The sequence below is a fragment of the Mobula birostris genome, chromosome 14 (genome assembly GCF_030028105.1).
Source record: "Mobula birostris isolate sMobBir1 chromosome 14, sMobBir1.hap1, whole genome shotgun sequence".
NCBI lineage: Eukaryota > Metazoa > Chordata > Chondrichthyes > Myliobatiformes > Myliobatidae > Mobula > Mobula birostris.
Window position 1 is genome coordinate 42,560,143 of NC_092383.1, and position 13,039 is coordinate 42,573,181.

A 13,039-nucleotide genomic window follows, 5' to 3' on the forward strand; every position below is an offset into this window, starting at 1 on the left:
TCATGATTTTCGAGTGTGACATGCCTAAATCCCGAGCAATAGCAGGTTTTCCACCTTCATATTGTTTAATAACCTTTTGTTTCACTTCCAAATCAATACTTTTCCTTTGCCTCTTGCTACTGCTATCACTAGGAGTGGTTTTGCTGCGTTTGGAAGCCATGATGCACTTTACGGTAATGTTTTCGAAAGAAAATTAACCGGAGATAACTCCACTACACTCGAGACATGGGATACATGAGATTGGTTACATACACTAAGTCATGTTCTCCGATCGGGACTACGGACATATATGCGATCAGACGTTGTCCAAATGGACATTAAGCAGCGCACACTTGTTTATACCAGCACCAGCAAGATCTGATCAGGTGAGGTACCATTCCGTCATAAAAGAAAAATGGAGTGGACTCAGGTTAATTGGGCCATCAGTTAATCGGGACAGCTGCTTTTTGGGACACGATGCTGTTTAATCACTATGCAAGATCAGTTCATTCCAAAGAGGAAGAAAGACCCTAAGGGGAGTAAGGGGAGGCCGTGGCTGACAAGAGAAGTAATGGACAGTATAAAAATAAAAGAGAGGTATAAAATAGCAAAGCCGAGTGGGAAGCCGGAGGATTGGGGAACTTTTAAAGAGCAACAGAAGGTAACTAAAAAGGCAATACGTGGAGAGAAAATGAGGTACGAAGGTAAACTAGCCAAGAATATAAAGGAGGACAGTAAAAGCTTCTTTAGGTATGTGAAAAGGAAAAAAAATTGTTAGGACCAAAATTGGGCCCTTAAAGACAGAAGCAGGTGAATTCATTATGGGGAACAAGGAAATGGCAGACAAGTTGAACAGGTACTTTGAATCTGTCTTCACTAGGGAAGACACAAACAATCTCCCAGATGTAATAGTGGCCAAAGGACCTAGGGTAATGGATGAATTGAAGGAAATTTATATTAGGCGAGAAATGGTGTTGGATAGGCTGTTGGGTCTGAAGGCTGATAAGTCCCCGGGACCTGTTGGTCTGCATCCCAGGGTACTTAAGGAGGTGACTTTAGAAATCGTGGACGCATGGTAATCATTTTCCAATGTTCTATAGATTCAGGATCAGTTCCTGTGGATTGGAGGGTGGCTAATGTTGTCCCTCTCTTCAAGAAGGGAGGGAAAGAGAAAACAGGGAATTATAGACCGGTTAGCCTGACGTCGGTGGTGGGAAAGATGCTGGAGTCAATTATAAAAGATGAAATTACGACACATCTGGATAGTAGTAACAGGATTGGTCCGAGTCAGCATGGATTTACGAAAGGGAAATCGTGCTTGACTAATCTTCTGGAATTTTTTGAGAATGTAACTATGAAAATGTACAAGGGAGAGCCAGTGGATGCAGTGTACCTGGACTTTCAGAAAGCCTTTGATAAAGTCCCACATAAGAGATTAGTAAGGAAAATTAGGGCACATCGTATTGGGGGCAGAGTACTGACATGGATTGAAAATTGGCTGGCTGACAGAAAACAAAGAGTAGCAATTAACGGGTCCCTTTCGGAATGGCAGGCGGTGACCAGTGGGGTACCGCAGGGTTCAGTGCTGGGACCGCAGCTGTTTACAATATATATTAATGATTTAGATGAGGGAATTAAAAGTAACATTAGCAAGTTTGCCGATGACACAAAGCTGGGTGGCAGTGTGAAATGTGAGGAGGATGTTATGAGAACGCAGGGTGACTTGGACAGGCTGGGTGAGTGGGCAGATGCAGTTTAATGTGGATAAATGTGAGGTTATCCACTTTGGTGGTAAGAACGGGAAGGCAGATTATTATCTAAATGGAGTCAAGTTAGGAAAAGGGGAAGCACAATAAGATCTAGGTGTTCTTGTACATCAGTCACTGAAAGCAAGCATGCAAGTACAGCAGGCAGTGAAGAAAGCTAATGGCATGCTGGCCTTCATAACAAGGGGAATTGAGAATAAGAGCAAAGAGGTCCTTCTGCAGCTGTACAGGGCCCTGGTGAGACCACACCTGGAGTACTGTGTGAAGTTTTGGTCTCCAAATTTGAGGAAGGACATTCTTTCTATTGAAGGAGTACAGCGTAGGTTCACAAGGTTAATTCCCGGGATGGCGGGACTATCATATGTCAAAAGATTGGAGCGACTGGGCTTGTATACTCTGGAATTTAGAAGGCTGAGAGGGGATCTTATTGAAACATATAAGATTATTAAGGGATTGGACACGCTGGAGGCAGAAAGCATGTTCCCACTGATGGGTGAGTCCAGAAGCAGAGGCCACAGTTTAAGTATTAGGGGTAGGCCATTTAGAACAGAGTTGAGGAAAAACTTTTTCACCCAGAGAGTGGTAGATATATGGAATGCTCTGCCCCAGAATGCTGTGGAGGCCAAGTCTCTGGATGCTTTCAAAAAAGAGATGGATAAAGCTCTTAAAGATAGCGGAATCAAAGGTTATAGGGATAAGGCAGGAACTGGATACTGATTGTGGATGATCAGCCACGATCACAGTGAATGGCGGTGCTGGCTTGAAGGGTCAAATGGCCTACTCCTGCACCTATTGTCAATTGTCTATTGGCTAATTGGGGCAGGATACACTTATCAAATATTTTCTAGCGTCAGTCACCTGTATGTCGTGTGACATTAGACACCTCCAACATGAATTAGTCATAGTCATACTTTATTGATCCCGGGGGAAATTGGTTTTCGTCAGTTATACCATAAATAATTAAATAGTAATATGTAAATTATGCCAGGAAATAAGTCCAGGACCAGTCTATTGGTTCAGGGTGTCTGACCCTCCAAGGGAGGAGTTGTAAAGTTTGATGGCCACAGGCAGGAGTGACTTCCTATGACACTCTGTGTTGCATCTCAGTGGAATGAGTCTCTGGCTGAATGTACTCCTGTGCCCAACCAGTACATTATGTAGTGGATGGGAGACATTGTCCAAGATGGCATGCAACTTGGACAGCATCCTCTTTTCAGACACCACCGTCAGAGAGTCCAGTTCCATCCCCACAACATCACTGGCCTTACGAATGAGTTTGTTGATTCTGTTGGTGTCTGCTACCCTCAGCCTGCTGCCCAAGCACACAACAGCAAACATGATCGCACTGGCCACCACAGACTCGCAGAACATCCTCAGCATCGTCCAGCAGATGTTAGAGGACCTCAGTCTCCTCAGGAAATAGAGACGGCTCTGACCCTTCTTGTAGACAGCCTCAGTGTTCTTTGACCAGTCCAGTTTATTGTCAATTCGTATCCCCAGGTATTTGTAATCCTCCACCATGTCCATACTGACCCCCTGGATGGAAACAGGGGTCACCGGTGCTTTAGCTCTCCTCAGGTCTACCACCAGCTCCTTAGTCTTTTTCACATTAAGCTGCAGATAATTCTGCTCACACCATGTGACACAGTTTCCTACCGTAGCCCTGTACTCAGCCTCATCTCCCTTGCTGATGCATCCAACTATGGCAGAGTCATCAGAAAACTTCTGAAGATGACAAGTCTCTGCGCAGTAGTTGAAGTCCGAGGTGTAAATGCTGAAGAGAAAGGAAGACAAGACAGTCCCCTGTGGAGCCCCACTGCTGCTGATCACTCTGTCGGACACACAGTGTTGCAAGCACACGTACTGTGGTCTGCCAGTCAGGTAATCAAGAGTCCATGACACCAGAAAAGCATCCACCTGCATCGCTGTCAGCTTCTCCCCCAGCAGAGCAGGGCGGATGGTGTTGAACGCACTGGAGAAGTCAAAAAACATGACTCTGACAGTGCTCGCTGGCTTGTCCAGGTGGGCATAGACACGGTTCAACAGGTAGACGATGGCATCCTCAACTCCTAGTCGGGGCTGGTAGGCGAACTGGAGAGGATCTAAGTGTGGCTTAACCATAGGCCAGAGCAGCTCCAGAACAAGTCTCTCCAGGGTCTTCATGATGTGGGAGGTCAATGCCACTGGTCTGTAGTCATTGAGGCCGCTGGGGCACGGCGTCTTCGGCACAGGGATGAGGCAGGACGTCTTCCACAGCACAGGAACCCTCCAGAGCCTCAAGTTCAGGTTGAAGACATGGCGAAGTACTCCACATAGCTGAGGGCTACTCTGATGGGGATTCTCAGTGGGCAGACAGCGCTTGTACAGAGGAGCAGACAAAGATAATAACCTTACAGCAGAGCAGAGAAAATAGCGCAGGACTGAAGATGGAGAGAAAAGCAGGGAAGACATGGGAGAGTGCAAGAAATAGAGCTAGCTGGGGAGGGCAGTTAAGATTTTGGATATAACAGCAACCATTCAATATTTGCAAGTTTAGTGTTGCTGATGGTAATGTTTTATTTGCTCCTTTCAAAAGATTATTTTCCCTCTAATTCACTAAGATGTGATGAGTGCAAGAAAAACTATTAAAGCTCACATGGTGACAGATTCTTAATTGGTCAGGGCACAAAGGGACACGGGGAGAAGGCAGGAGATAAGGGCTGAGAAAAATTGGATCAGCCATGATGAAATGGCAGAGACAGTTCACCTTCTGGACATTACACCATGCTTAGAGCAAAGAATTTTTGAAATAGCATGATTTGCGTGTTTGCGTGAAAAAAAGCAGTGATTTTTGTCACTAATAGCTGGCAAGAAATAAGCAGCAAGACAAATTGGAACTGTTTTGCTCACTATGGTTTCAATCATGCAGGCTCGGAGATATCAGAAACAGCCGGGAGTGAAAAAGAAACAATTTCACTACCTTAAGTTAGGAACCATGAAGAATATGAAGGTATCGACAATCATCTTGAATATTACAATAAACATGAAGATTTGGAGAATGCCATCGTCAAAAACACTGCTTGAAGACAGTTCACTACCTGCACTAGGTGACCAGCTGTTTGTGCTGGTTTTGTTCATTTACAGTCAATCAAAAGAGCGCATCAGCCTTCACTGATGAACTCCTCCATTGATATCTATTGGGAACTAATACAGTTTTGTAGTACTCTAGTAGTTTTGGCAGTGTTCTAATTTATTCTGTATTTGATTTAAATACATAATTTATTTCTCAGTTTGTCTTTTTTTAAATACCTTTTTAACTATTTCCATGAAACTTCAGCTCATTGAGGCAGACACTTAATTCCGCCAAAATGCACTGGCCCCAGTATGTCCCAATTAACCAGAAGCCACTGTATTTGATATGTTAGGAAAATACTGACTATTATTTCACACTAAATGTCACATGATCAAGGGTATGAAAATGTTACTAAATACATTTTACAATTTATGGGATAGCCTTGATAACCGCCCAAAATAAACCTAGACTTGATATAACCAGTGTTGGCAGAATGGAGGACAGTAATTTTCATCATGTGCTGGCTTATCTGTTCAGAAATAAATTCTGAAAATGAAAGGAGTCATTTTATTGAGTGAGAAGGGAGACAGTGTTTTGCCAATCTTATCAAAACAAATTCAAGGCAAATCATTTTTTTAAATTCTGCCCAACCAATTCTAGATATGGACTAAAATCCACCAATTTATAGACAACATACAAATCAAAGGAGGTGGTAGCAAGAAGTCAAGTGTCATCAATTTAAAATCACCATTATTTTTGATATTATTTCTAATGGGCAGAGTGCAGATGAAAAAGAAACTAATGTATTTGCAAACACGAGGAATTCTGCAGATGCTAGAAATACAAGCAACACACATCAAAGTTGCTGGTGAACGCAGAAGGCCAGGCAGCATCTCTAGGAAGAGGTAGTCGACGTTTTGGGCCGAGACCCTTCGTCAGGACTAACTGAAAGAAGAGCTAGTAAGAGATTTAAAAGGGGGAGAGGGAGATCGAAAGTGATAGGAGAAGACAGGAGGGGGAGGGATGGAGCCAAGAGCTGGACAGTTGATTGGCAAAAGGGATATGAGAGGATCATGGGACAGGAGGCCCAGGGAGAAAGAAAAGGGGAAGGGGGGAACAAAACCCAGAGGATGGGGGGGAGGGGGAGGGGAAAGGGGGAATATAAATAAATAACAGATGGGGTACGAGGGGGAGGTGGGGCATTAGCAGAAGTTAGAGAAATCAATGTTCATGCCATCAGGTTGGAGGCTACCCAGACGGAATATAAGGTGTTGTTCCTCCAACCTGAGTGCGGCTTCACCTTGATAGTAGAGGAGGCCATGGATAGACATATCAGAATGAGAATGGGACATGGAATTAAAATGTGTGGCCACTGGGAGATTCTGCTTTTTCTGGCGGACAGAACATAGGTGTTCAGCGAAACGATCTCCCAGTCTACGTCAGGTCTCGTCAATATATAGAAGGCCACACTGATTGATATTATCTCTTCGAATTATGACATTGCAGATACAAACAGAGATATGGGAGAAGTTTAACCCAGATGAATGTGAGGTGTTGCACCTCAGTAGGGCAAATGCTAGGAAACAGTTCACTGTTACTGACAAGATCCTTAACAGTGTTGTTGGGCTGAGACATGTTAGGATCCAAGTTCATAGCTCCTTGAAAGTGGTTAAGAAGGCTTACGAATGCTTGTTTTTAGTAGTCATGGTATTTGAGTTCAAAAGTCAGGAGGTTATGCTGCAGTTTTATAAAGCTCTGTTAGGCCACACCTGGAGAACTGCATACAGTTCTGGTCACCCATTATAGGAAGGATGTTGAGGCTTTGGAGAGGGTGCAGAGGTTTACCAGGATGTTGCCTGGTTTAGAGGGCATGTGCTATCACAAGAGGCTGGATAAACTTGGGATTGTTGGCTCTGGAATGTCAGAGGCTGAGGGGAAATCGAATAGAGCTTTACAAGATTATGAGAGGAAAAGATAGAGTGGACAGGGTACACCTGTTTCCCAGGGTTGAAATGTCTAAAACCAGAGGGCATGTATTGAATGTGACAGGGAGTAGGTTCAAGAGGGATGTGAGGGGCAAGCTTTTTTCTTTACTCAGAGTCATGGATGCCTGGAATGCACTGTGTGGTATGGTGGTAGAGGCAAATACACTGGAGGCTTTTAAGAAATGTTTGGATAGGGACATGGATATAAGGAAGTTGGAGGGATACAGACATGGCGTAGATAGGAGGGATTCATGTTTGGGAGTTTTTGACTTGAATGACCTGTTCTTGTGCTGTACTGTTCTATGTTCTACATTTGCTTTAAAAAAAAAAGGAGCCACCTTCATGGGAAGGTTAACAGTACAGCTTCAGGAGAGGACAGATGCCTTCTGCAATACAATTCTCTCCAGATCTGTTTTACTGATTCCAACTTCAGATGATAATAGAATGAACACAAAGAGAAACCACAACAAAATAATTCCACTTCCCATTCCAATATGCCAGTCCATGGCCTCCTCTACTGTCACAATGAGGCCACACTCAGGTTGGAGGAGCAACAGCTTGTATTCTGTCTGGGTAGCCTCCAAACTGCTAGCACAAATACCAATTTCTCAAATTTCTGTTAATTCCTCCCCCAGCATTTTCCATTTCCTCTCTCACCCCATCTCCTTACCTGCTATCACTTTCCTCTGGTGCTCCTTCCCCTTTTCTTTTTTCCATGACCTTTCATCCTCCCCTTCAGCCTGCATCTCTTTCACTAACTTCCCAGTTCTTTACTTCCTCCATCACCTTATGTTTCTTCATCCCCTCCCCCACCTTCTTACTTTGACTCAACTTTTTCTCTCCAGTCCCAATGAGTGGTCTCAGCCCAAAATGTGTCACCTGTACTCTTTCCATAGGTGCTGCCTAGCCTGCTGAGTTCCTCCAGCATTTTGCGTGTGTTGCTTTGGATCTCCAGCATCTGCATATTTTCTCGTTTGAAAATAAAATGTGCGCATGGTAGAATTTACAGAATACAGTACAAGAACCACAGGCTGGCACATAGGGCTTCTTTTGGCTAACAAAAAAGGTTCAGGACAACTTCTCCAGCCTAAAACCCAAAATCTTCTGGGACTATTAGATCAGCAGTCACTGAGCATTCATCATTCCCAAACTGGAGGCTAACTTTCAAGGCAGCAAGGGTAGGGCAAAAACAGGCTACATGATCTATGCTATGTGTTATCAGATCAACCAAAGTGCTAGTGACTGCTGGGTAAAATGACTGTTAAATCACTGCTTATGGATGCATGTCACAGCTTCTTCAGCTGCACTGCCTTAAAGTTATCTTCTTAGAATCATAACTCCCAGGTGACTTTTTGCTTCAGTTTAACTACTTCAGAATCAATGATACACGTGATAGACAAAATATTCTGTGACATGCACAGTTCAGTCAGGCTACAGCTGTGTCCTCTGGTACCTCACTAATGCTCCCATGGCCTGAAACTAATAGCCGACAACCAAGATTAACATCATATGGCTGTTTCTATATCAAAATGAAAATAAGACCAAAAGCAAGAGCAAAAAGAATTGATTTCCTGCAAGGCAATTCATCAATTGCTTCATAGTTTATAAATGACTAAATGCTCATCATGAGGCTCGAGATTTAAAACCTCAGTATATTTTGGTTACATGTTTGCCTTTACTAGTTGAGGAATTGCATTCAAAAGTTGAGAAGCTACAGTGTTATAAAACTCTAGTCAGGCCGCATCTAGAGTATTGCATTCAATTATGTTCGCTCCCACCCCCATTACAAGGAAGATGTGGAGGTTTTGAAGAGGATGCATTAAAGGTTTACCATGCTACTAGCTGAGTAAGGAGAGGTTGGACAGACTTGAGTTGTTTTCTCTGGAGCAGTGGAGGCCAAGGGGAGATCTGACAGAGGTTTATAGGATTAAGAGAGGCGTAGGCAGAGTACACAGCCAGTATCTTTTTCCCAGGGTTAAAGTGTCTAATGCCAGAGCACATGCATACATTTAAGGAGGAGGGGTGGGGGAGGGGCGTTAAATTCAAATAAGATATGTTGGTCAAGTTAATAAAAACAGTGGTGGAAAGCACTGCCGGGGTGGTAAAGGAGACAAATACAATAGAAGTATGATACAATACAATACAGCAAATACAAAAGAGGCTCTTAGGTTGTACAGATACAGTATGGACATTAAGTAGAAGGGATCAGTTTAGTTTGGCATTTGATTACTAACTTAATTAGTTCAGAAAAACATTGTGAGTCAAGTGGCTCGTTCCTGTGTTGTAGTATTCTAGGGTTCTATTATCTAACATGTGCCTCTTCAGCCTAAAGATTTTTAATAGAAAAGTCAAAATAAGAATATAATGTCATTTATATAAATGCTCTCATTACATCCAATGTCGTTTGCTCCAAAGATCATGCATGCCTAGCTTTTGGTAATTCTATTTTTAAATCTGTCCAAACATCTTTGGTAACTTGACAAACCTGAAGCATCTTTAAGAAGGGACAGGTCACATTGAAAGCTGACAATCACACAGAAAAAGTTATTTGCCTACATTTAGTAATAAAAAGGGAAGTGTACAGACAAACTTGGTTTTAACATGCAAAATGTAATGCTCCATGCTAGCTTTTAAAACTTCAGAAATAATTCCCACCCCCCCAAAAAAACAGGAATAGGAAACAAGAATATTGCTATATGGGCCTTAAAAATAAATTTATTAACAAAAACACAGACATGAAGAATATACATTTGGAGAAAAAAAATTGCCAAAACAGGCTTTTTTTCTCCCCAACAGTATTAAATAGTTGTCAACTCAAACAAAATATAATAACAAAAACAGAAAGGGATGTAGCCACAGTGATTAACCTCCAAAATTTCAGCACGAATAAACAATCACAAACCTCTGGAAATAGAACAAAGATTTTCAATTCAGAGTCCATAAATTTCTCTTCATTTTAGTACTAAACAACCAATCCCTTACTCTGAAATTGTCTCACTGTCATGACTCTGCAGTGCTAGGAAACAGAACCCATGTCAGTCTTGTTAAGAATCTTGTTTTAATACCATGAGATCATTTCTCATCATTCCAAACTCCAGCAAGAATAGACCACATTTTCCTCTCATGAAAATCTAGATTCAATAAGGCAACAATTCTGCCCTTCCAAATTTACAATTTGTGTGGATAAGAAATTATATGAACTGACAAACATCAGGTTCCCTCTCCAACTTTACATCCCTCCTCATTTGGTTTTCCATTCTTGCCTATCTGAGCTAGAGTTACAACAGTGAGAACCAATGAGGAAAAAGGCTCAAAAGCAAGAAAGCATAGTTCTCTCCCACATGATGCACATATTTGCATTATCTAGATCATGAGACTCCATGCTGATCTCCTTCCCCAATCTTAAATTGCACATGCTTGTATGGGTTACAGTAAATAGTTAAAGACTAGACTTTTAGGAACAACCTCAATCATGACAAGTATTCTGAGAAATACAAAGGGTAAGGGATTTGTTTTCACATTCCTTAAAAAGTGAACTTAGCAATAACAAGTACAGATAAATTTTTAAGCTTAACAAGTTCGATCAATTGATTTTTAACATCACCGGAATTCAATAGATATACCAGAAAATGGAAGTTATTTAAATACAACTCTATAAAATTACATACAGTAAAAGTAATTGATTTGATTCCAACACTGGATTGCATGTTATAAGAAAAAATGTTCAAATTGAAGCCAACTTACCCTTGAAGATTCATATGGTGGACTTGGCTGGTCAGATGATCCCCAGGAACTTGTACCTGTTCGCTCTTCCATTACTATCAAAAGAAAATAATGTTAGTTAGAAATGTGCTCAAATGTATTAGTATTCCTTCAGGGTTTACTGAATTATTTTCTTCAAAATTTTATTTTAGATTTAATTGCAATAGAAGTCCTCAATTGTTTTCTAAATACTGATAAACAGATAGTATCCTGCCAAATTTCTCCTTTGGAGATTCTTAGAATGAAAGATTGTACTCCAATAATTTTGAACTTCATTCCAGTTTTTAATAAATGTGCTTCCAGCACAAAGAAGTCGCACAATTTTCCATTTTGAACCAGCACCAACCAACTTTAAGAAACTTCAAAAGCAAAGTGTGTTCCCTCAACTCTTCTCTAATGACATACTTCAACTCCAAACTCAAAATTATCACTTCACTAGGATTTTTCATCCCCAAATCTCCAAATAGATCGTCTATATACACCTAAGTTGATACAGAAGATTCATCAGCTTGGATCAGATACAAATCAAGATCTCAGAATTGAAACAGTCCTCTGAAGAATTACACCATCCACTGCACTGACACAAGTTACAAAATTTCACTACAAAATCCCTTTACTATTAAATGTTAAAGAGCAAAATTTTATTCTGCAGTGAACAAACGGAAGCCCCACATTAAAAAAAGCTGCTTTTGTAAGTTTAACATTTTTTTTTGTGTGCAAGGTTGTTTCAGCTTTCCACAACTTGACAAATCGTGCCTTCCACATCAATCAGGCTTTCCACATGGAAAACTTAAGAGTATATCACTATATAACATTTCTATCCATCACTATTTTCCTTCCCTCAGCTTGTAATTTTAATATGTAACAAAGTAGCAAAATATTCAAAAGCACCTTGAAAGTGTATTATCAAACAACCCTGAGACATTGGTTAAATGTAAATGATCATGTGGGCAGAGGCCAGAACTGCAGTCCAAGAGTGGATATTATAAAAATGGGACAGAACTCTAGAGAAATTTGAAAGCAAAAATATGATTTTTGGAAGTGTGGCTTTGCTCAACTAGGACTTGGCACCAGCCAACTTTACTTTGTACACAAAGTTAGCCAGTGCCATGACAGTTTTACAAAGGAAGCATGAGGGAGGCAATTGGTCAAGTCCAGGAGGGAATAAGGTCAAAATGAGAGCTTCAATCACGTAAGCAGATCAAGTCAGGTGATGTTACTAATCAAGAAGTGGGCTACTTTAACGACATTGCAGATGTGCACGTCTTAATGAAATGTGACAAGTCTAGTTCAGTTACAGACAGGTTTCAGAAGAGGTACAGTGGCTTGAAAAATACTGATGTTTATGATGGGATCTGAAGACTGACTGGGGACTTTCAATGCTTAATTGGAGGTCATATTATGTATCAAATGATTGACAAGCAGTGGATGTTTTGTCAACATATATATGGAAATGACACTTTTTAAGATTTTGCCAAGACCAAATTTACCTAACAGTGGTGCTTCAAGGATAGATACTGGAGAAACAGCAGGAATAATGATGCAGGAATGGTAGAAGCAGCAACTACAGATAACACATTCTTAACTATTTAGCAGTAGTTAGAATGTCATCAAGTGCTCTGATTCAACTAGGCAATAGTGGAATGGGTCCAGCAGGGGAGGACACTTTCAAGCACAAAAACTAAAGACAGATTGAGTACAAAGAAATACCTGTCAAATTTGGGAAGTATTGGTGAATTTTCAATCATGTGACAGGGCAAATTGTTGAATACAAGAGGACTGATGATAGATTTGACTCTTCTTGATTCGCTTCACAGTAGGTGAATCAAGAAGAGTCAGATCTCGAAACATCCTGATGTCGTCTCAGCCAGAAGTGCAGTCAATGCTTGTCATGCGGAACTTAGAAGGAGCAAAACAGAAGAGCTAAGAGACAAGTTCAAGACAGCAAAGAAGAATCTCTTTGCCACTTACGACCGACTGAAGGAAGAGGAACTAGCTGAGAGGATTAGAGAGGTAGAAGCTGCTAATGAAGACATGTAGCATGGAGAAGCATGGCGCATAGTCAATGAGATCAGTAGACAGAAGAAGTCCCCATTAGGTCAAATAAGTGGTAAAACAGCAGAGGACCATGTCCTGACATGGTTTACCCACTTTAAGAACCTGCTGGGAAGCCCTCCAATGATCACGGAAGAAGAAGAGGATATACCCATGGTACTAACGCAAGTCGACATCGATGATGGCCCATTCACCATTGAGGAACTGAAGGAGGCCAAATATGCACTCAAACAGGGCAGGAGCGCTGGACCAGACGGGATACCACTAGATGTCCTGAAGAACTGCGACCTAGACAACATCTTGCAGGACATATGTAATATGACACTGATGAAAGGCAACAAACCAGAACAGTGGTCACTCTCAAACATTATCCCAGTCTCCAAGTCTGGATCCCTCACAAAGACAGATAACTACTGCGGTACCTGCTAAGATGCAGGTCA

General features: G+C 41.5%; 1 protein-coding gene across 5 annotated transcripts in view; it reads right to left on the bottom strand.

Moving 5' to 3' along the window:
• Positions 1-13,039, bottom strand: part of tcf12 (transcription factor 12) — a 361,463-nt gene that overhangs the window by 287,330 nt on the left and 61,094 nt on the right. For 4 of the 5 annotated variants that reach the window (XM_072278449.1, XM_072278444.1, XM_072278448.1 and 1 more), the window contains exon 4: positions 10,527-10,600. The exons of the other annotated variant lie outside the window; for it this stretch is intronic. In XM_072278449.1, coding sequence (XP_072134550.1) covers positions 10,527-10,600 — 74 coding nt within the window. The remainder of the gene's footprint in view (positions 1-10,526; positions 10,601-13,039) is intronic. 5 annotated transcript variants of the gene reach the window in all.